Source organism: Mobula hypostoma, chromosome 6 (genome assembly GCF_963921235.1).
Source record: "Mobula hypostoma chromosome 6, sMobHyp1.1, whole genome shotgun sequence".
NCBI lineage: Eukaryota > Metazoa > Chordata > Chondrichthyes > Myliobatiformes > Myliobatidae > Mobula > Mobula hypostoma.
The window spans coordinates 108,400,105-108,424,809 of NC_086102.1; the positions used below are offsets into that span (position 1 = coordinate 108,400,105).

The 24,705-nt window shown below is 48.0% G+C and overlaps 1 protein-coding gene across 1 annotated transcript in view; it reads right to left on the reverse strand.

Annotated features, from left to right (window-relative positions):
* Positions 1–1,072: 1,072 nt before the first annotated feature.
* The window catches only part of LOC134348282 (carboxy-terminal domain RNA polymerase II polypeptide A small phosphatase 1-like), a 46,088-nt gene continuing 22,455 nt past the window's right edge, over positions 1,073–24,705 (reverse strand). The window contains exons 3-7 of the mRNA XM_063051418.1: positions 15,469–15,570; positions 13,350–13,406; positions 9,290–9,382; positions 7,301–7,486; positions 1,073–3,646 (exon numbers count right to left, since the gene is read on the reverse strand). Coding sequence (XP_062907488.1) covers positions 3,521–3,646; positions 7,301–7,486; positions 9,290–9,382; positions 13,350–13,406; positions 15,469–15,570 — 564 coding nt within the window. The 3' untranslated portion in view covers positions 1,073–3,520. The remainder of the gene's footprint in view (positions 3,647–7,300; positions 7,487–9,289; positions 9,383–13,349; positions 13,407–15,468; positions 15,571–24,705) is intronic.

The window sequence follows — 24,705 nt, forward strand, 5'->3', positions numbered from 1 at the left end:
GTAGAACATGAAAATACAACAGAATCAAAGAAAAACTGCACACAAAGACTGACAAACAACGTGCTGAAGACAAACTGTGCAAATAGAAAAACGATAAGTAAACAAATAACACTGAGAACATTGGAAGGGTCTGTTCCACAGTTTCTCTTTCAATAAATATATAAATGTGAGTCCTAGAGTCCTTGAAAGTGAGCCTATTATGTTGTGGAGTCAGTTCAGCGATGAGGTGAGTGAAGTTATCAGCAGTAGTTGAGGAGTCTGATGATTGAAGGATAATAACTGTTCCTGAACCTGGTGGTGTGGGACCTCCTGTCCGATTGTAGTAGTGACAGCCTGCCTGGACAGAACCTGAGGAACAAGTTTTTCCACCCAGAGGGTGTTCTGTATATGGAACCAGCTGTCAGAGGATATGGTTGAGACAGATAAATTAACATTGAAGAGGTATTGGATGGGAAAAGAAATATGACCAAATGCAGGCAAATGGGACTGACTTAGATGGCATCTTGGCTAGGATGGACTGGTTTGGCCAAAAGGCAAGTTTCCATGCTGGGTAATTCAGTTTGGGTTTGTTTGAGTTGCCATCAAGGACACATATACAGAAGGGGCCAAAAATATCATGAAGGATCCCACCCACCCTGCTCATGGATTGTTTGTCCTACTCCTATCAATGAAGAGGCTTTACAGCATCCACACCCACCACTAAACTTAACAACAATTACTACCTCCAGATCAACCCCACCACCCGTTAATCAGCCCCACTCCACAAATACATACCCATCCATCACCTAGTGTCACATTATGTACATACAGTCAGTGTAACAATTACTTGTGTTTTCTAGGATAGCTTTTATTGTTTTCCATTCTGTTCTTTATGCTTATTGTGTTTCTTTATGCTGCATCAGATTCAGAGTAATGATCATTTCATTCTCCTTTACACTCATGTATGACAATAAATACTCTTTAAATTTGCTTACGTGTGTAGGGGGCCCTCATTCTCCATCCACCCCCTTCCACCCACCTTACTTGTACATCACAGAATTACCAGAAACAAATCAGCAGACACTCATTATTGCTTTAAAGAAGCCTCTTTATTTTCAAAACACAAGAGAAAAAGGTCATTCGATCAAATGTAATCCCACCCACATCAAGTCAGACACCCAAGTATAAGACACCTCCAGGTATGCTGGTCACAGTGAACATGTTGGCGCAGTACAAAAATACTAAGAAAAATATTATTCTAACTCCAATCTGCCATTGTATTCAAATCTTTAATTACATTTCTTATACAGTATATAGCTCTATAAATATAGAGAAGGCACTTGAACAGTTTCCAGAGAGTTGTGCTTCAAGAATTATAGCAAAGGTTTGATGCCCACCAAGGTAACTCCTATACCAGAAGAAATATTCCCTGGAAAAGCCAGGTTCCAGTGGTTAACGGGGGGGGTTGGAGAAGGGACCCTTTTGCTTCAGATGCGGCATTATCGAAGGGGCAAGAGGAGTGGTCCATCTCTCTGCAGGGTTCAAGAATTGGGATGGGATCTCCTGCTCACCTCCACTAGACCTGCAGCGTATAACGGAGGTAGAGAGTCTCAAGTCTTTTCTCTCTCCCCCCCTCTGGAAGTGCCGCTCTGATCGAATCTGGGGGTTCCAGCTCCAGTTTACCCTGCCCGGCTGTCCCAGCCCTGGGCACTGGGGCCTAGCCTCCAGTCTCCAAAACACCCTCACCCGCACCTCTTGGTCCTCAGGTTGCTTGTTTATGTTAACAGCCTCTCATCACACACAAGTCATGGCGCCCATTCAACCACGCAAGGCGGCACCGGTCCAGAACCTTCGCCCCAGAATTTGGGGCCTTTCTGTGACAGGTCACTGACATTGGTGGTCCCCTCCCCTTTACCCCAACCCACAGCAAATGCAGATCCCCAACATGGTGCAAGCAAAACTGCAATCGACATTCAATCTTTGAAAAGTAATCCATCAACTCGCTCAGCACCAGAGACCACAATCTTAGTTGAAGCAAAGCATCCTCTCACCACGAGGCACACACTTTGCCCCCATAGTTGTGTCACTCACTTACCTCTTAGGTAACTCTGTTCCAGGTGGTGGTAGGGGGTGGCGGTGGAAAAAGCTTGTCCCGGTGACAAATACTGCCCTCCCTCCACTGCCAATACACGGAGGCTGCTCACCCCCACTGGAAGTGTAAGAGGGAGAGTGGGATACAGGGGAAAAGAGTTGGAGGTGAAACAAGAATGGGACTAGGAAAATGGCCAATCAAACATAGTGGAATCAGGCTAGTCAAGCCATTCCCCCTACCCCCTCGTGTATCTGGCACTATAAACCTCACCCTCTCCCCAGCACCCCCAGGGTGGGCAGGGGGACAAACTTGCCTCCAATGGGAGGAGCTGATGGGGTGTGGTGGAAGGAACAGGGTTGGACTACGAACCCAGACCCCACCTTTCATGGTCCAATAGGCTGACCAGAACAGCAAGGCATGGGAGAGGGTGGGCAAAAGATCATTGGATTCCTCTTGGAAGACATCAGTCACCCTGGAGTGGAAGGGGAGCCCCTGGACCCCACTCGAGACAAAGTCTTACCAAGGTTGACGGGGGCGGAGTCTGTCATAAAGAGCATCCTCCAGGACCACACACACACCTTTGACCTTCGTTCACACCTCCCACCACCTGGGCGTCTCAGACTCGCCATGGCCCCTCCACGGTGACAGACTATCCACGATGGTGAGCGAGGTAGCCTGAAGTCACAGTAGGTTCCATACCCCCAGCACAGTGCCCAAGTGCGTGCAGTAGGGAGAGGAGAGGTCACAGAACACATCTGCGTGGGGCGGGGGGGGGGAAAGAAAGACAGTTTCCTCTCCCTCTAGTTTCACCTGGCCCCCTATTCCCCCACACCCCTATAACTGGGTCCAATAAATTCAACCATGTTCATTCAGAAACTGTTTCCTTCACAATCTCCGCCTGTTCATTACGAGATCATCTGTTGTGCCACAGTGGGAGTCATCACCACCTTGTTCTCCCTCATGGGAGGGGTGGGGTGGTGAGGATGACTTGGGGAAGAGGGTGGGGGGGAGGAGAGGAGACCTTAAAGTCTATGTGTGGGTACGTCCTCCTGCATTATCTCATCACCCCAAAACAAGGCCCTTTCCAGTGGCCGGCAACTTGGGGGTGGAGTTCAAAGCAAGGAAAGAGTCCCTTCAACAGTTTCAGAAACCGTTCCCCTCCTTTAACCCCCAAATTCAGCAGAAACATGGATCTTCTCCAAGGCTGAGGCAGGCATTTGATACCCTAATTAAGTGCTGCGAGGGTTTGATAGTCCATTGTGCCCGGTTTACTCCCATTGGGAAGTGCAGTCATTAGAAAACTGCCACTCCTTCCCCAAGTAGAAGAGGCAGTGGGCTGGTGTGTGGAACGAGGGGTGGACACACCTCGAGGAAGGTGGTATGGAGGGTGAGGAGGTAATCGAGGGCGGGTCCAGCCCTGCCACCCCTCGGCCTCTGCTTGGCTCAGCGCTAGCTCGATTTGTGTTCTTGTAGCAATGCATAGATGTCCTCCTCTTTCGATAGCCTCTCAAAGAATGGGATGAGATCCAAAAGTTCCGTGTCAGACATGTCATCGAACCAGGAAGCAATGGGAACCTACCAGAGGATGGAGGGAGACAGTGTGTTAGAAACTGGCAGGGGAAAGGAAGTCCTCTAACTATTCACACTCGGGACCACGTAACTAATGACACGTCAACCATCCAGTAACCAAGTGCCAGCCACTTTGCTATCCCAATTCAGTTCTTCCAACATTGCCCATCTATAAGTCAAGAGCAAGTGGTTGAAGCCCCTGGGCTGACATTTTTATTTAGGTACAGTACAGAACAGACCCTTCAGACCCAACGAGCCACAGCGTCCAGCAACCCACCTATGTAACACTTGCCTATTAACAGGGCTATTTACAATGACCAATGAGCCCACTAACCAGTATGTCCTTGGAAACGTGGGAGGAAGCCCACGCAGTCACGGGGTGGACATACAAACTCCTCACAGACAGCGCTGGGTGCCTGGAAGTTGGAGGCCTGTTGTCTGTGAGCCCAGGCCAACAACTGGAGTTGGAACCCTGGAGGCAGCCTGTCCTGGAGTCGAAGGCCTGACTGTGGAGCACCAACAACCAGAAGATTGGAGTTCAGTCCCCACCACTGTCTCTCAGGAGGTGGAGCCATGATGGCATGAGTTTCCTCCCACTTTCCAAAGATGTACGGGGTAGTAAGGGTTAGTAAATTGTGGCCATGCTCTGTTGGTGCATAGTTGTGTTGCTTATTAACACAAACAACTCAATTCGCTGGATGTTTTCATGTACTTGTGATAAATACAAAAATGTGACTATTGTCACATGCACCAAGGTACAGAGAAATGCACATTATGACTGTGCATTGAATTAATACAAGGAAAAGTGAACGGTAATCCATGTGTGGAGCCAAAAGTGATGGGGGAAGATCTCAAATGAGTGTTTTGCATCTGTATTTACTCAGGAGTCTAACACAGAGCCTACAGAAGTGAGGCAAAACACTCCAACCCTACAGAAGGCAAGTGCAGTAATTGCCGGGGCCCTAGCAGGGATACTTGTAACATCCTTAGCGAGAGGTGAGGTACTGGAGGATTGGTGGATAGCTAATGTTGTTCTGCTGTTTAACAAGGCTCTGAACATAAACTAGGAAATTATAGGCTGGTGAGCCTGACATCAGTTGTGAGAAAGTTATTGAAAGGTATTATAAGGGACCAGATATATGAGTATTTGGATAGACATGGATTGATTAAGGATTGTCAGCATGATTTTATGTGTAGTAGGTCACATCTAACCAATCTCAGAGTTTTTCGAGGAAGTTACCAGGAAAGTGGATGAAGACAAGGTGATGAATATTGTCTACATAGAACTTAATAAGACATTTGACAAGATCCTACACAGGAGGTTGGCCAAGAAGGTTCAGTCCCTCAGCATTCAAAATGAGATAGTAAATTGGATTAGATATTGGCTTTGTGGGAGAACCAGAGAAGGGTGGTAGGTGGTTGCCTCTCTGACTGGAGGCCTGTTACTAATGGAGTGCCACAGAGATCGGTGCTGGGTCTGTTGTCGTATTTCATCAATGATCTGGATGATAACGTGGTTAATTGGATTAGCAAATTTGCAGATGACACTCAGATTGTGGGGTGTAGTGGACAGCGAGGAAAGTTATCATTGCTTGCAGAGGGACCTGGATCAGATGGAAAAATGGGCTGAAAAATGACAGATGGAATTTCATGCAGACAAGTGCAAGGTGTTACACTTCAGTAGGACCAACCAGGGTACGCCTTACATAGTGAATGGTGGGGGTGCTGTGGAGGGTGGTAGAACAAAAGAACCTGGGAAAAAAGGTCCTTAAGTCATTGAAAGTCGTTTCATAGGTAGATAGCGTTGTAAAGAAAGCTTTTGGCACATTGGCTTTCACAGATCAAAGAACTGAGTAGGGGAGATGGGATGTAATGTTGAAGCTGGTGAGGCCTAATTTGGAGTATCTTGTGCAGTTCTGGTCACCTACCTAAAGGAAAGTTATCAATAAGGTGAAAGTGTACAGAGAAAATTTACAAGGATGTTGCTAGGACTGGAGGATCTGAATTATAAGGAAAGATTGAATAGGTTAGCACCTTATTCCTTAGAATGTAGAAGATTGATGGGAGATTTGATAGGTATACAAAATTATGAGGGGTATAGACAGGGTAAATGCAAGCAGGCTTTTTCCACTGAGGTTGCATGACACTACAGCCAGGGGTCATGGGTTAGGGTGAGCGGTGAAGTGTTTAAGGGGAACATGAGGGGAATCTTCTTCACTCAGAGGGTTGCGAGAGTGTGGAAAGAGCTGCCAGCATTAGTGGTGCACACGAGCTTGATTTCAACACTTAAGCAAAGTTTGGATAGGGACATAGATGGCAGGGATGTGGAGGACTATGGTCCTGGTGCAGGCTGATGAGAGTAACTGGTTTCAGCATGGACTAGATGGGCTGATTCTGTGCTATACTTTTCTATGACACTAAAAGATATAACAGAATGCAGAATAAATTGTTACCCCTACAAGGTGAAGTGCCGACAGACAATGAGGTGCATGGCCATAACAAGGTAGGTTGAGGTCAAGAGTCATACTAGGGAACCATTTAAGTCCGAAAACAGCGGGGTAGAAACTGTTATATCACTTCCATCACCCTGATATAGAAAACTCCCAGGCCAAGTGCGGAGGGATGGGATTAATGCAGACGAGTTTTAGTGGATGAGGAGGTAAGTTCCAAGGAGATGTGAGATGTGAGGGGCAGGTTTTTTTCTTAAACAAAGACTGGAGTGCACTGCCTGGGGCAGCGTTACATTTAGGATTTTTAAGAAACATCTAAATGAGCACATGATGGTGAGGAAAATGAAAAGATATGGACATTGTGTAGGCAAAAGGGATTAGTTTAGTTGGCCATTTGATTACTAATTTAATTGATTCAGCACAACACTGTGGGCTGAAGGGCCAGTTCCTGTGCTGTACTCTTCTATGTTCTATGAGTTCTGAGTGCCGGGAGCCCAGCTTGCACTGGTACACACTCAGTACATGTGACAATAAAACAAATCACTGTTCAGTATGGACCTGACTGTTGGATCTGACTGGTTTATTGTGATCTTCTTTGAAGTTGAACAATTAATTGTCTGCTTTTATTTTAAGTAGCTCTTAAACACATGCAACAGTTTAGTGTATCCCCTAAAGGTTAAATTTGTATGATTCTGGGAAGCTCTGGAAGCTTCACTTGGAATTGCTTATTTGAATAGAAGTTTTCCAATTCACCGACTCTTACCTACAAATTCAAATGGGATTTTCCTTACCTATGTAGTATAAACAGAGCTGCTCCACGTTGGACACCATCTTTTGTCTGGCTTTTTTGTTTTGCTTCTACCTTCCTTCACTAGTAGACCTGTTCATTTCCAACTCTCTTTGTTCTATTTACACCTAGTGAAGCAACAGGACCTGTGCCTCCTCCCGACTTCCAAAAGAACCTCGGATGAAAACATCGGAATCCAACAGGACACAGTGGGCCCAACAGCCTGCTTCCACGCTCTCCAATTCCAAATCATCCTCAGAACCTGCTGGAACCCTGACTAATGTGGTAGCCCCGCAGAAACAGGTGGGGTGGGGGTGGGGGAGGATGGTGTACCCTGCGGCAGTGTGTCACTGGAACGGGCGAGGTACCCTGCCCCTGGAGAGGGAAGGGGAAGTGTCAAACAAGAAAGGGCGAGCCACACACCGCATTATTCGGGTGGAAGATGTACGATGCTGGCGAGTTGTCGACGATGATCAGCTTGTTGATGTCGCGCCCCAGCCGGCTGAGGTCCTTGACGTAGTTGCCTCGGTGGAAGACGCAGGACTCCCGGAAGAGGCGACAGCGGAAGGCGCCCCACTTGTCCAGCAGGTCAGCCACGGGGTCCGCGTACTGTGGGAGGGATGGAGGGAAAAAAAAAACAGGGTCAAGGGTGGAAGAGGAGAAACACAGAGAGAGACATCAGCAGCCGAACACACACAAGAGCAGTTTAACATAGGAGAATGTAACTTGGGTCGAACACATTGATGGAATTATGAAGGCAGCATGCCCACAGCTATATTTCATTTGGAGTTTAAGGAGATTTGGTATGTCACTAAAAACTAGCAAATTTCTAAGGATGTACATGGAGAGCATTCGGACTGGTTGCAACTCCGGCTAGTATGGAGACTCCTGTTCACAGGGTCGGAAAAAGCTAGAGGGTTGGAAAGTCAGCCAGCCCTATCACAGACACAACCTTCCCCACCATTGATGTCATCTTATAAAAACAATGCCTCAAGAAGGTGGCATTCGTCATTAAGGACCGTCAACATGGGGCTGTGCCCTCTTGTCCTAGACCCCCCTCAATGGGAAACACCCTTTCCACATCACAAGGGCACGACTTCAGGATTAAAGGACACTCATTTAGAACTGAGATGCGGAGAAATTACTTTAGTCAGGGAGAGGTAAATCTGTGGAATTTGTTGCCACAAGTGGCTGTGGAGGTCAAGTCATTGGGTACATTTAAGGCAGAGACAGAGAGGTTCTTGATTAACCAGGGCATCAAAGGGTATGATGTGAAAGCAGGGGAGTGGGGATGACTGGAAGAACTGGATCAGCCCATGATTGAATGGCGGAGCAGACTCAATGGACTACTTCTGCTCCTATATTTTATGGTCTTATCTACTCTGTCTAGGTCTTTCAACCAGATCCCCCCTCATCCTTCTGAATTCCAGCAAGTACGGACACTACTCCACTATTTTGCTCCCCCTTTGCACTTTTGAAAAAATATACTTCTTATTGTAACTTACAGAAATTTTCTATGTACTGCACTGTACTGCTGCCACAAAACAGTGAATTTCATGACATAGATCAGTGATAACAAACTTGATTCTGATTCTGATATCTCTTGATTGTGTCCTCATTCAGGCCAGAATCAGGTTTATTATCATCAACATTTATTGTGAAATTTGTTGTTTTGTGCAAGACAGAAGATTACTATTAAATATATAAGTAATAAACAGTGCAAAGGAGATCTGTGAGGTAACGTTCACGGACCCACGGTTCAGAATCTGATGGCAGAGGAAAGGAGTTGTTCTTGACTCATTGAGAGAGGGCCTTTGGGCCCATTCAACTCTCTCTGATGGTAAGAACAAGAGGGCATGTCCTGGATGGTGAGGGTTCTAAATGACGGATGTCGCCTTCTTGAGTCACTGCCTCTTGGTGATCTCCTCAATGGTGAAGTTTAGAAGAATGAGGGGGTCGAGGGGGAGGGTCTCATTGAAACCCACCAGATACTGAAAGGCCTGGATAGAGCGGACATGGAGAGTCAAGATTATCAGAATGGAGAGACATCCCATTAGAACAGAGAGGAGGAGGAATTTATTTTAACCAGAGGGAGGTGAACCCGTGGAATTCATTGCCACAGACAGCTGTGGAGGGCACGTTGTTTGATGTACTTAAGGCACTGGCTGATCTGTTCTTTATTGGTCAGGGGGTTAAGGGTAACAGGGAGAATGGGGTTGATAAACAAAATTCAATCATAAGCAAATGGCAGTGGGTATTCAATGGCCTGAATGGCATAATTCTACTCCTACATCTGATGGCAATGGAGGTTCTCAGCATGGAACAAGTCCAAATTCTCAGATACAGCACCCCAGGAGACAGAGAGATATGGGAAAAGTGAGGGACACAGTCAGGGTTGAGACAAGATCTCACCTTGGACAAACTCGCTGTGAACAGGACACACTCAAAGAGTTCACCCATTCGCCTCAGAAACTCATCCACATGAGGCCGTTTCAACACGTAGACCTGGAACAGAGAATGCACTGGGTGAGGGAGAGCAGAGGCTTATCACACAATGCCCAGGGGCCATTTGTCCCATCGATTCCATGCTAGCAGTCTGCAAAATCACTCCAGCTGCTGCCACCCCGCTGAAAGTTTTTTCCTCTCGCATACGGACCCAGCCCAATGTTCTGGCATTCCCCACACGGTCTGATATCTCACGTCCCGCTGTCACCCCTCCATCAGACCCCTCACAACCTCCTCTGTCCCAGTCTGCCCTCGGAGAATTTCAGGAAGTCTCCTTCTCCACTGTGTCACACCCTCCCCAAAGTGGAGGGGGAGAGGTGCGGAAAGGAGGGAGGGGAAGGAGGGTGGAGGGAGGGGATTGAGAACGGGGAAAGGAGGAAGCTGAGGGAGGGAGGGCAAAGTGAGGAAGAAGAGGAGAAGAAAGAAAGGGCTGTGAGGGGAGGAAGGAGATTCAGAATCACAAGGTGACTGAGAGTGACTGCTCCATGAGTAATGGAAGGGATCTGCATTAGGATCATTGTCAAAAGAAACAGGCACCACCCAGTGTTGTGCATTTAATGTTTCAGTAATATTTGAGTAATATTGTAAATATATTGTTTGATTAAGCATTCTTTGATGTTTACCTATTTCATTATAGGCTATACTTAAAGGTACATGAATGGCATACGTCATTACTACACCATGTCACAGTGTGCGCCTCACTAAGGTATAAACGAGTAGATGCGCATCTCCCGGGATTCCAGTGCTTTTCTTTCAATTAGTTTCTGGAGTGACAAACATAACTCCCGGCACCATCCAGCCCATGGCCCCCCGCTGCGACACATCCTTACAATTTCCTGGCACCTGCTAACCTTCTGCAGCTGGGACGTCCATCCCAATCCTCACCCCTCCCTGCTCTACCCAAACGGTGAGGAAGCTTGAGGAGGGAACTCTCCTGCAGTTACCGGAAGGCGAGGGGCTGCTCCTGTTGGAATCTGGACCGGCTCCCGAGCCAAGTAGTCAAGGACAGGCCTGAGTTATACCAACAGCCTATCCTGGATTACTTGAACCAGGCCCACGGCCTTGTCTTGCCAGCAGCTCCACGCCCATGGGTGAGGAGCCCCTCCCCTCACCCTCGATGCTGTGCTTTCTTGAGGGGAGGCACCCCAGTAACCAAGACGAACACCAGCCCCCTCCAACCTGATGGCAGGGATATCGATTTCACCAAACTAGAGTAATCTCTCCCCCTCCCCCGCCACTCCTCCTCCTCTTTTTCTATTTCCCATTTTGGTTCCCCTCTCACCCCCTCACCTCCGTTTCGTGCCCACTTCCTTTCTCTTCATCCATGGTCTACTCTCCTATCAAATTCCTTATTCTTCAGCCCTTGCCCTTTTCCACCTATCACCTCCCAGCTTCTTATTCCATTACCCTTCCCCCACCCACCTGGCCTCTCCTATCCCCTGCCAGCTTGCTGATCCATGGCCTCCTCTACTGCCACGATGAGGCCACTCTCAGTGTGGAGGAGCAACACCTTGTGTTCCGTCCGGGTAGCCTCCAACCTGATGGCATGAACATCGATTTCTCCTCCTGGCATTTTTTCCGTTTTCCTCCCTCCCCCTATTCCCCATTCTGGCCTCTTACCTCTTCTGCTCAGCAGCCTATTAACTCCCCCTGGTGCCCCTCCTCCTTCCCTTTCCCCCATGGTCCACTCTCCTCTCCAACAGATTCCTTCTTTTCCAGCCCTTTGTTTCCACACATCACCTCCCAGCTTCTTCCTCCTTCCTCCCTCCCCCCACCCACCAGGTCCCAGCTATCACCTTCTATTGTACTCCCTCCCGTCCCCCCACCGTCTTATTCTGGCATCTCCCCCTCTCCCTTCCATGCCCCATGAAGGGTCTCAACCAGAAACGTCAATGGTTTATTTCCCTCCATTGATGCTGCCTGACCTGCAGAGTTCCTCCACATGTAAGACCATATGCCACACAAACAGAATTAGGCCATTCGGCCCATTTAGCCTTCACCACCATTCCATCATGGCGGATTTATTTTCCCTCTCAACCCCATTCACTGCCTTCTCCCCGTAACCTTTGACATCCTTACTAATCAAGGACCTATCAATCTCTCCTTTCAATACCCTCAATGACTTGGCCTCCACAGCCATCTGTGGCAATGAACTCCAGATTCACTATACTCCAGCTAAAGAAATTCCTCATTGCTGTCCTAAAGGGTCATCCTTCTGCTGTGCCTTCCAGTTGTAGACTCCCCCACTACGGGAAACATCCTCTCCCGGCCTTTCAGTATTCGGTAGAGACACTGGGTGTGTGTTGTCCGCCCATTTGCTTCCTCCGCCGTCGAGCGTTCCAGGTTCCAGGATCACGCGACTGGATGACTCCCACCCTCCACCCCATTACAGCGTGGCAAGGGAGGTGAGGTGAGCAGCACTTGCCACATACCCCCAACTCCCCACCCCCAGAGGCAAACAGTGAACAGCAAGTACACTAAAAGCCAAGGCACGTTTGTTCACCCAGACCACGGCTTGGAGAGAGATACTGTCACCCACCCTTGACACGGAGCTTAAGCGAGCCACAACGTTATTCCTCAGAGCGTTGGAGACTCAGGGGTGATCTTACAGATGAATATGAAATCATAAGGAGCACAGGCACAGTGAGTCTTTTTTCCCAGGGTTGGGGAATCAGGAACCAGAGGGCAGAGGTTTAAAGAGAAAAGGGAGTGATTTAATAGGGACTCCGAGGGGTAATTTCTTCACACAGAGGATGGTCAGTACGGAACGAGCTGCCAGAGGAAGCAGATGGGGCAGATCCATTAACATTTAGAAGGTCCATGGACAGGAAAGGTTTGGAGGGACATAGTCATAGGGCACCCCAGCATAGAATCAGGCCTTTTGGCCCATCTAGTCAGTGCTGAATTGTTATTCTGCCCAGTCCCATCGACTACACCCGGACCATAGCCCTCCATTCCCCTCCCATCCACGTACTTATCCAAACTTCTCTTAAATGTTGTATTTGAGCCCGCATCCACCACTTCCACTGGATATGGGCAAATGCGGCTGGCTTAGACAGGAATCCTGGTTAGCATAAGGCCTGCTTCTATGCTGTATCACTTGGTCCTCAGCTACGACCAAAGCTCACACCAAACACGGGGGACGGTGCGGCAGGGTGCGAAAACACATGGGCGAAGGGGGCTGGTATCGCAGACCCCAGAACAGGAGCAACACTCAGAGATGACTGACTAGGATGCAGCACGGTGGGAAGAGGCTGGATCCAATGGGATTCCACAAATCGCAGTGAGTGGGAAGGGAGTTGAATCTCTGAAATTCTCTTCAATGAGAGTGAATTGGAAGAGACCATATCCATGGAGATTCTGTGCAATGGGAGTGAGTGGGAAGGGGCTGGATCCATTGGGATTCTGTGCACAGGGAGCAGGAAAGGTTTGGATCCATTGGGATTCTGTGCTCAGAGAGTGATTGGGAAGGGACTGAATCAATTAATTAAAAGCTTAGCTTTATGTCATATGTACATACATCAAAACATACAGTGAAATGTGTTGTTTGTATCAATTACCAGCATAGTCTGAGGATGTGCTGGGGGCAGCCCACAAGCGTCGCCATGCTTCCGGTGCCAATATAGCATGCCCACAATGTACTACCCGATGTAGCATGCCACAATGTACTACCCCTGACCCGCACGTCTTTGGGAAGTGGGAGGAACCCGGAGGACCCCACGCGGTCACGGGGAGAACATACAGGCTCCTTGCGGGCACTGGAAGGAATTCCGCTGTAAAGTGATCGCACTAACCGCGACACTACCATGCTGCCTGTATTGGGACTGAACAGGTGCTGTTTACTACTGGGTTACTCCAGCCTACTAACCACAACCGACACCTGGCTGTGTCCGATCCAACCGCCCGTAGCAGAGTGGGGAGTGGACACTCACTCCACTGCCTCTCTCGTCACATCACACTCTCTCACCTGATGCGTGGTTCCATCAATCTCCACCGGGATAATGAAGTCCGCATTGTTCACCGGCTGCAGGAGAAGTATCGTCCAGTCAGATTCCAGTGAACAGCCCTCCACTACCCACTACCCCAGAGTGTTGGCCTTGACCACACAGCCCCTCTACCCACCACCCCAGAGTGTTGGCCTTGACCACACATCACCTCCCCTACCCCCCACCCCAGAGTGTTGGCCTTGACCACACATCACCTCCCCTACCCACCACCCCAGAGTGTTGGCCTTGACCACACAGCCCCTCTACCCACCACCCCAGAGTGTTGGCCTTGTCCACACAGCCCCCTCTACCCACCACCCCAGAGTGTTGGTCTTGTCCACACATCACCTCCCCTACCCCCCACCCCAGAGTGTTGGCCTTGACCAAACATCACCTCCCCTACCCACCACCCCAGAGTGTTGGCCTTGACCACACAGCACCTCCCCTACCCCCCACCCCAGAGTGTTGGCCTTGACCACACAGCCCCCTCTACCCCCCACCCCAGAGTGTTGGCCTTGACCACACAGCCCCCTCTACCCCCCACCCCAGAGTGTTGGCCTTGACCACACAGCCCCCTCTACCCCCCACCCCAGAGTGTTGGCCTTGACCACACAGCTCCCACTACCCAACCTGTCTAGCACCACCCTACAGCTGACTGCAGAAACCAGGCGAGGATAAGAAAAAGTCAGCTTTATTTGTCACATGAACAACAAAACATACAGTGAAATGCATCGTTCTCAGCAAGCATATCAGTAAAATGTGCTGGGGGAATTTGTCACCACACTTCCAGCACCCACACAGCATGCCCACAACTAACCAACCCTAACCCATACATCCTTGGAATGGGGGAGGAAACTCAGACAGTCACGGGGAGAACATACAAACTCCTTACAGACAGTACTGGGAATCGCTGTGCTACCTTTGCCCCCTCAAGCTCGCTCTACCTCACAGTATGATGGATGCCAATCCCACACCTCAAATCATCTTCATAACCCATTGCTAAATCCACAGATCCCCAGCTCCCTAGAGAAAAATAGAGGGTCATGTGGGAGGGAAGGGTTAGATTGATCTTGGATGATCAATGTTGTGCCAATCTTTTAATCTACTCTAAGATCAATTTAACCCTTCTCTCCTACATAGCCCTCCATTTTCTGCATGTGCTTAAGAGTTTCTTAAACATTCCTAATGTATCTGTTTCTACCACCACCCCTGGCAGGACATTCCACACACCTACCATTCTCAGTCCAAAAAACTTATTCCCTATACTTTCCTCCAATCAACTCTAAATTATGCCCCCTTAATTAAGCTATTTTTGCCAGAATGTTTCTGGTTGTCCGTTTGATCTCGGCCTATTATCATCTCATACACCGCTATCAAATAATCTCTCGTCCTCCTTCACTCCTTAGAAATAAAAAGGCCCTAGCCTGCTCAACCTAAGCTCCAGAACGAGGGGCCGCAGTCTGAGGATAAAGGGGAAGCCTTTTAGGACCGAGATGAGGAAAAACTTCTTCACACAGAGAGTGGTGAATCTGTGGAATTCTCTGCCACAGGAAACAGTTGAGGCCAGTTCATTGGCTATATTTAAGAGGGAGTTAGATATGGCCCTTGTGGCTAAAGGGATCAGGGGGTATGGAGAGAAGGCAGGTATAGGGCTCTGAGTTGGATGATCAGCCATGATCATACTGAATGGCGGTGCAGGCTCGAGGGGCCGAATGGCCTACTCCTGCACCTATTTTCTATGTTTCTATAAGACATGCTCTCTGATCTAGGCAGCATCCTGGCAAATTTTCTCTAAAGCTTCCACATCCTTTCTATAGTGAGGCAACCGGAACTGAACACGATATTCTAAAGGTGGTCTAAACCAGAGTTTTGTAGAGTTGCAACATTACCTCACAGCACTTGAACTTAATCCCTCAACTAATGAAAGCCAACACACCTTGTACCTTCTGAACCACCTTATCAACTTGCACGCCAACTTTCTGGGGTCTACAGATGTGGACCCCAAGACCTCTCTGTTCCTCCACACTGGTGAGAACCCTGCCATTAACCCTGTACTCTGCTTTCAAGTTCGACTTTCAAAAATGGATCACTTTCACATACCTTGAACGAGCTGTGAACTAACGTTTCATCCAAGTCGATCACCACGCACTTCTTCCCACTGTCCTGAACTTTCACCTCGGGGAGGAGATGTTTCGCCGCAGACTGTATATTCAAGGACGAGAGAGAGAGAGACATAACAGTGATTCAAAGCATAGAAGGTAGGCAACAACACATTCGATTTGGATGCATCACCTCTTGGTACAGCAGCTGCTCTACCCGTGACCATAAGAAACTGCAGAGTTTTGGCGACAGCTCAGCACATCACAGGAACCAGTCTCCCATCCACAGACTCCATCTATACCTCTTGCTGCCTCAGTAAACCAGCCATCATAATCAAAGATTCCACCCACCATACACATTCTCTCTCCTCTCTGGATAGAAGATACAAAAACTTGAAAGCACGAAGCACCAGGCTCACGGAGAGTCTCTACCCCACTGTTATAAGACTAATTAACAGTCCCTCAACCTCATTACGACCTTGCACCTTATCGTCTGCCTGCACTTCACTTTCTCTGTAACAATTAACACTTTAATCTGCGTTGTTATTGTTTTTCCTTGTACTACCTCAAGACACAGACACAATGAAATGATCTGCATGGATGGCATGCAAAATTGTTCACTGGACCCCAGTACATGTGACAATAATAAACCAATTTACCATTTTCTCCAAACCCTCCCACCACCTAACCCTTCCCTGCTGCACTCTTCTGCATCTGCTTCATTGCTCTGGCCTCCCAATCATCCCCAACTTGATCAGCAGCAACCCTAAGCTTTGGGTACCATCTCCTCTCTTCTCGTCCCTGTCTCTGCACCTTCCCCTCCTTATTCCCACCGTCCTCCTCCATCCCCACCTCCACCCCTCTCCCACTACTCCACACACCCAGTGAGAGTCTTCAAATCCACCCCTCCTAGCTAAAGTCCCGGTGATTTCCCCCCTTCTAGCCCTCCTGGTGCCAGCTTCACTCCTTTCAGCCAATTCTGAGGTTGTAGAGCATAAACACAAGAGATCCTGCAGATGCTGGGACTCCACAGCAACACACACAAAATGCTGGAGGAACTCAGCAGGTCTGGCAGCACCCATGAAAATGAATAAACAGTTCACGTTTCAGGCTGAGACCCTTCATCGGGACTGGAAAGGAAAGGGGGAGATGCCAGAACAAAAAGGTGGGGGAAGGGGAAGGAGGACAAGCTGGAAGGTGAAAGGTGAAGCCAGGTGCGTGGGAAAGGTAAAGGACTGGAGAAGGAGGAATCTGATAGGAGAGGAGAGTGGACCGTGGGGGAAAGGGAAGGAGGAGGGGCACCAGGTAGAGACGATAGGCAGGTGAGGAAAGAGGTAAGAGTCCAGAGTGATGAGTAGAAGGATGAAGGGGAGGAGAAAAGAAAAACAGAAGGAAAAAAAAATACCTGAAAGAGAGATTGATGTTCATGCCATCAGGTTGGAGGCTACATAGACAGAATATGAGTTGTTGCTCCTCCACCCTGAGAGTGGCCTCGTCATGGCAGGAGAGGTCGCCCTGGACCGATATGTCAGAATGAGAACAGGGATTGTAATTAAAATGATTGGCCACCGGGGAATTCCATTTTTTGCGGATGGAGCGAAGGTAACCCACAAAGCGGTCCTCCAGTCTACGTCGGGTCTCATCAATGTGGAGGCCACATCGGGAGCACCAGATGACCCGCAACAGATTCATAAGGGGAAGTGTGGCCTCACCTGGAAGGACCATTTGGGGCCCTGGATGGAGGTGAGGGAGGAGATGTACAGGATCAAACTAAGGCAAGCAAAGGTGGAGACGGAAATTCAACATGAAGGTGATGGGAAACTATTTCGCGCCGGCTTTAATTAGCTCTCTCCTTATTATCAGTGGGAAATCTGGCAAGAAAGTGCATCGGTGGAGAGGATACAAGTCAGGAGGAGGCAGTTTGCTGAGGGATAGGTTAATGGGGTTAAAAATTGTTTTTTTTGTGTGTGTGATACGGGAAAAGTAATAACACATGAAAGGAAGTTGAGATCGGCACTCACGGGGACAAAATATTCAATCAACTTGCATATGGGTCAGGAAGTAATGTGAGGGGGAACTTCTTTACTCAGAGAGTGATAGCTGTGTGGAACGAGCTTCCAGCAGAAGTGGTTGAGGCAGGTTCGATGTTGTCATTTAAAGTTAAATTGGATAGGTATACGGACAGGAAAAGAATGGAGGGTTATGGGCTGAGTGCAGGTCGGTGGGACTAGGTGAGAGTAAGAGTTCAGCACGGACTAGAAGGGCCGAGATGGCCTGTTTCTGTGCTGTAATTGTTATATGGTTATATAGGTGTAGCACTTGTTCTGCTTGCAAGGATAAGTGCCAGGAGAGAGGTCAGTGGGGAGGGACAAGTGGACAAGGGAATCACAGAGCGAGCTTTCCCTGAGGAAAGCAGAGAATTACGTGCCGGGGGGGGGGGTAAAGATGTGCTTGGTGACAGGATTCCATTGAAGATAGCAGACACTGGGGATACCAAGGCTCAAGGGTGGGTGAGAATAAGAGGAACTCTGTTAAGGTGGCAGGAAGATGTGGTGAGTGTGGATGTCTGAGAAATGGAGGAGATGTGGGTGAGAGCAGCATCAATGGTGGAAAGGAAAGGAAAGGAACCCCAGTTTTTCAAGAAGGAGGCCATCTCTGACGACCCGGAAAGGAAAGCCTCATCCTGGAAACAGATGCAGCGGAGAAGAAGGAATCGAGAAATTGGAATAGCATTTTCACGGGGGAGATAGAAAGAGATATAATCAAGATAACCGTGGGAATCATTAGGTTCATAAAAGATGTCAGTGGACAGTTTGCCTCCAGAGATGGAGACAGAGGGATTGAGAAAGGGGACGGAGGTGTCAGAAATGGACGAAGTGAACTTAAGGGCAGGGTGGAAAATGGAGACAAAGTTGATGAAATTAACGAGCTCAGCGTGGGTGAATGAAGCAGCACCAATGCAGTCATCGATGTAGTGCAGAAACAATTGGGGAGCAGTACCGGGAAAGGCTTGGAACGTGGACTGTTCTACCTAGCCACTGATAACGTAGCTGGGGCCCTTGCGGGGTGTCCATGGCTAGCCCAGTTTGGAGAAAGTGGGAGTAGTCAAAGGAACAATAGTTGATGGTGAAGACGACTTCAGCCAGACAGAGGGTGGTGGTGGTACAGGGCAATGGTTGCATCTTTTGTCGAGAAAGAAGCAAAGAGCTTTAAGGCATTCTTGATGGGGGATAGAAGTGTACAGGGACTGGATATTCATGGTGAAAATGAGGTGGTCAGGGCCGGGGAACTGAAAGCTATTGAAAAGATCAAGAGCATGAGAAGTGTGTAGATGTTGGTGGGAAGGGACTGAACTAAGGGGGGATTGAATGGAGTTAAGGTATGCAGTGGGTAGGAGCAGGCAGAGACATTGGGCTGAACAGGACACCAAGTTTGTGGATCTTGGGAGGGAGACAGAAATGAACAGAGGGAGGGGGTGTGTGGGGGGTGGGTAAGGGAACTATGAGTTTGGTGACAGTGGATGGGAGATCTCCAGATTTGATGAGGTTAGTGATGGTGCAGGAGACACCATCCGATGGTTCGGAGTGAGGCCCTTTTCAAGAGGTAAGAAATAGGAGGTGTAAGAGGTAAGTAATAGGAGGTGTCTGAGATTTACCACCAGGTAGAGGTCAGTCCACCACACTACAACAGCACCCCCTCTGCCTGCGGGTTTGATGATAACATTGGGATTGGTGCAGAGATTGGAGGGCAGTGCATTCAGAAGACTGTAGAAGCACAACAGGAAAGTGAGCAGAGTTGCTGGTACTTTGCTCAAGTAAGAGGTCAGATTTCCAGCTACATCTCCTCCCCACATCCCTTCCTCAACTCCCATCTCTCCCCCTCCCCTATCACCCTTCTATCTCTACCCCATCCCCTCTCTCCGCTCTAGTTTTCTTTCTACCATACCCTTTGGCCTTTCTCTTGCAGAGAATGCTTTCTCACCCCACCCCACCACTCACAGGTAGCAGAGTGCTCCTGCCCTATATTTACCCAGAATGAGGTTTCATTTCCTTTGTTGTGGGAACAAGTGTCTCCCATAATATTTAGTGTGTCAAAAGCCACTTCAGCCTCTATATTTCTTTATGACATTGTTGTTCCTCTCTGCACCTTGTGGCACATCGGGTAGCAACTTTGTCATTTCTTTTGAAGTTTTGTCTGTTTTTCGTACGAGGCCGAGTTGCTAGCTCGACGCTCAGCCCAGCACGGATGGAAAGGGTGTGAGGAGCCGGCCGGATTTGAACCCAGCAGAGACCAATGCAGATGCCACTGCACCACTGACCAACATCATTATAACATAGGAGACTATTTCTGCCCATTACATCAGCCCAGAAGACAACACTATCCCTCCCGATTCTCCTTGTAATCTACTCTCCACACACTCCCCGCAACTCCCCAAGACACCTACGCACAAATTAACCCATCAACCACATGTTGTTGGGAAGTGGGAGGAAACGAGAGCACCCTGAGGAAACATGCGTGGTCAGAGGGAGAACACACAAACTTACACAGCTGCCCTAGGACAGGATTGAACCTGGGTTTCTGGAGCTGTACGGCAGTATCTTTTCCAGCTAAGCCAAACTGTTTCCCTTCTATCTCCAACAGTCCCCTAGTACAATAAGAAAAGCTCTTGACCTCACAATCTACCTCATACCTTATTGTTTACCTGCACTGCACGTTCTCTGTAACGGTTACTCTGTTCTGTACTCTGTTATTGTTTTACCCTGTTCTACATCAATGCACTAACGTAACAAAATTGTCTGTGTGGGTGGTACGCAAAAACAAATTTTTCATAGTACTTTGATTCATATCACAATGCGAAACCAATTCCATATCCTCTGCATTCAGAAAGATGCCCTTTCCACTGCCACGAGACCACTCTCATGTTGGAGGAGCAACACCTCGTATTCTGTCTGTGTAGCCTCCAACCTGATGACATGAACATCGATTACTCCAACGTCCGGCCATCAGAATCAGGTTTAATATCACTAGCACATGTTGTGAAATGTGTTCTTTTGCAATAGTACATTGCAATACATAATAGCTACAAATTATGGTAAAAAATATATTTAATTCATATACATACACACAATTTTATATATACACACACACATATAAAATTTAATTAAGTAGTGCAAAAAGAGCAAAAAAAAGGAACAAATAAAGTGAGATAGTGTACATGGGTTCATTGCCCATTCAGAAATCGAAGGGGAAGAAACTGTTCCTGAAACGTTGAGTGTGTTTCTTCATGTTCCTGTACCACCTCCTTGATGATAGCAATGAGAAGAGGGCATGTCTTGGGTGATGGGGGTCCTTAATGATGGATCCCTCTTCTTGAGGTATCACCTTTTAAAGGAGCCCTCGCTGCTGAGGAGATTTTTCCGATCCTGCGCAGTGGTTTGTCTGTGCCAGACACTGATGCAGTCACTCAGAATGCTCTGTAGATATTTGCGAGAGTCTTTGGTGACCTACCAGGTCTCCTCAAACTCCAGCTGCTGTTGTGTCTTTTTTGTAACTGTATCAATATGTTGTGCCCAAGATAGAACTTCAGAGATGTTCACACCCAGGAACTTGAAACTGCTCACCTTTTCCACTTCTGATCTGAGGATGAATACTGGTTCCCTCAACTTCCCTACCTAAAGCCCACAATCAATTCCTTGGTCCAGCTGGCGTTGAGCGCACGTTTGTTGTAGCCCCACTCAACCAGCTGATCAATCTTGCTCCTGTATGCCTCCTTGTTCTCCCCCTCGCCCTTTTCTCTTTATCCATTTCCCATCCTGGTTCCCCTCTCACCCCTTCCCTTCTCCCTAATCACCTCCCCCTGGTTCCCCTCCTCCTTTCTTCCATGGACCAGTCTCCTATCCTATCAGGCCAGGCAGCATCTCTAGGAAGAGGTACAGTCGACGTTTCAGGCCGAGACCCTTCGTCAGGACTAACGAAGGAAGAGTGAGTAATCTCTTACTAGCTCTTCCTTCAGTTAGTCCTGACAAAGGGTCTCGGCCTGAAACGTCGACTGTACCTCTCCCTAGAGATGCTGCCTGGCCTGCTGCGTTCACCAGCAACTTTGATGTGTGTTGCTTAAATTTCCAGCATCTGCAGAATTCCTTGTTTGCGTCCTATTGTATCAGATTCATTCTTCTTTTACCTCTTCCACCTATCACCTCTCAGCTTCTTACTTCATCCCCCCCTCTTCCCCCTCACCTGGTCCCACCCCTCATCTGCCAGCTTATACTCCTTCCCCTCCCCTCACCTTATCCTAGCTTCTTGCCCCTTCCCTTCCAGTCCTGATGAAGAGACTCAGACCAAAAAGTTAATTGTTTATTCCCTTCCATAGACGCTGCCTGACCTGCTGAGTTCCTCCAGTATTTTGTGTGTTACTATTTACTGCACATGTCCTGCCTCCCAAATGCATCATCTTGCACTTAATGGGACTAAATTCTATCAGTCAATATTCTCCCCAAATTCCCATCTCATCTATATCCTGCTGTGTCCTTAGACAACCCTCTTCACCATTCACAATATCAACAAATTTCACAACGCTCAGTGGCCACTTTATTAGGTACGTCCTGGATGCTGCCTGACCTGCTGAGTTCCTCCACCATTTTGTAGTGTTTCTCTGGATAGCCAGCATCTGCAGAATCTGTTGTGTTTCTGATACTACTTTCAGCTGTATTGACTGCATCAAGTGTGTAAAGGGCCAGAAACATCTTGAAGGATCCCACCCACCTTGCTCATATCCCAGTCCCATTAGGAAGGAAACTACATAGCATCCACGCCTGGACCACCAAACTCAAAAAACAGTTACTTTCCCCAAACTATAAGGCTGATCAACACCTCCACTCACTAACCCATCTTACCACACCCACAACCACCACTACTTTATCGTTTCCTGTCAGTCACCTTGTGTAGAGACACTCCTAGCATCACTTTATGGACATACGATCAATGTATATAAGTTATCTTATGTAGTTATATTTATTGTCTTTTCTTATTGTGTTCCTTATCTTACTGTGTTTTTTTGTGCTACATCAGATCCAGAGTAACAATTATGTACTGGAAATGAAAACAATCTTTAACCTACTCCATCTTTCTCCAAGCAGTTCAGCATTTCCCCCTCTGCCGGTGCCCCTCTGAATCTTTGTCACTCCCTTCCAAGCAGGCTGGGTGCCAGATTTTTACTCCACCCCCTTGGTATGTTGCAATCTAGGAAAGTTCTGGATTCTTAGACCAATGAAGGAGATTTTTTCAGATGGTCGAATTCAAACCTCTTTAAAAAAAATCACAAAGGGCAGAGAGTGTGTCTGAAAAACTTAGATCCCACTACATTTTTTGGCTATTGCTGTTTTCAATCAGCACCCCTTCCTCTCCTGGGGCCCTGTTAACTCCCTGCCAGCTTTGACATTCCTTGAATTCCATTTGCCTTGCTATTTTGTTTTGTACCAGAGAGCTGAGCCATTGAGTCAAATGGAACAGCGCTGCCACCTATTGGCCACTTGACATTGACGCAATCACTTCAGTCAAGGGTTATTTTCCCTCAGAGGAGATCACTTGTGCCTGACTCTGTTTAATGTGAGAGACACAAGGGCAGCCATCATATAGATCGGGGTCAGAGATCAGGGTCCAGTGACATGAAACGCAAGGCAATGGGGGACCCTTCCTCTGTATTCGCTGTTATTGTGATGTGTCATCATCTTCCATCAGCTCTACTGCTGAGGTCTTGGTCAGATCGCTTTCTGTCTGGAATCTCCCACTTGCCCGTATGGCCACGGGTGACCCTACCAGGAGCCGAGCTCCGAGCAGCATCACTCTGGGGATCTCAGGAACTCACAAGCCCCTCCACTGCAACAGGGTGATGCTCTTCGGGAAAGGCTGTCTAACGCACTGCAGGAGCAAAACTGCTTGCGGGGTGGGGAAGTGGGAAAACCCCTGCAGTACACTTCCCACTCGGTCCGTCCCGTAACCTCTCTGCCATTGAAATTCTACACCATTTCATTAAATACACCCATGTGAGAAATGCAGCCATAATGTGGGTCCATAGGAACACACAAGTGAAGTTTGGATCAAAATCAGGCTTATTACCATAGACATATCTCATAAAGCTTGCTGTTTTGCAGCTGCAGAACAATGCAATAGGAAAAAACAAACTATAAGTTACAATCAATAGATACTGTACAGGAGAGCAAAAATAGTGAGGTCACGTTCATGGGTTCATGGACTGTTCAGAAATCTGATGGTGGAGGAGAAGAAGCCGTTCCTAAAACACTGAGTGGGTGTTCTCAGGCTCCTGGGTCTCCTCTTTGATGGTAGCAATGAGAAGAGGGAATCATGAGTGATGGGGTCCTTAATGATGGCTGTTGCCTTTTTGAAGCACTTGAAGGCGTCCTCGATGCTGGGACAGCTAGTACCCATGGTGGAGTTGGCTAAGTTTACAATCATTTTCCGATCCTGTGCAGTGGCCCCTCCATAACAGACTGTGATGCAACTAGTTAGAACACTCTCTATGGTGCATCTGTAAAAGTTAGCTGGACTCTTTGTTGACGACTAAAGTGTTGAGGAAGACAGAGACATCGAGGCGAAGGCGAGCGGGAGCTCAGTGCGGACTGCCTGCATTTTGATCGCTGCTGGAGAATTCTGCGAGCGGCCTATTGCTGTGCGGCTCGCTGTGGCAGACGGGTAGACCTCTCTGCCTCATGTGGTGTCCCTCTCCTTCCATGAACTTCCATGATATCGTAAGAAGGTATCGTGGTTCTGCGTTTAAGGACTGCGGATCTTTTCAGACTTGAGGTTTTTAAAATCTTCTTTTTAAATCACCCGTCCCTTTCCTGTTTTGTTGTGTGAGGGAAGGGTGTTTGGGGTGGGGGGGGGGTTGATGTTCTGTTGTGTCCTGTTTGTATTTTTGTTCAGGAGAGGGGCCAATAAACACCACTTCGTTATTCTTTATTTTTACACTATTTATTTCATAATTTAATTTTATGTCTTTGCAGTGTAAAGTAATAAAACATGATGAGAGGCATGTATGGAGTGCATAATTTTAAGGTGACTGTCTGGGAGAATAGGGAGAACGTTCAGGGCAAGTTCTTTGCACAGGGAGTGGTGAGTGTGTGGAATGCCCTGCCAGGGGTGATGAGGCAGATACATTAGCGACATTTAAGAAACTCTTAGATAGGTACATGGATGATAGAAAAATGGAGGGCTATGTGGG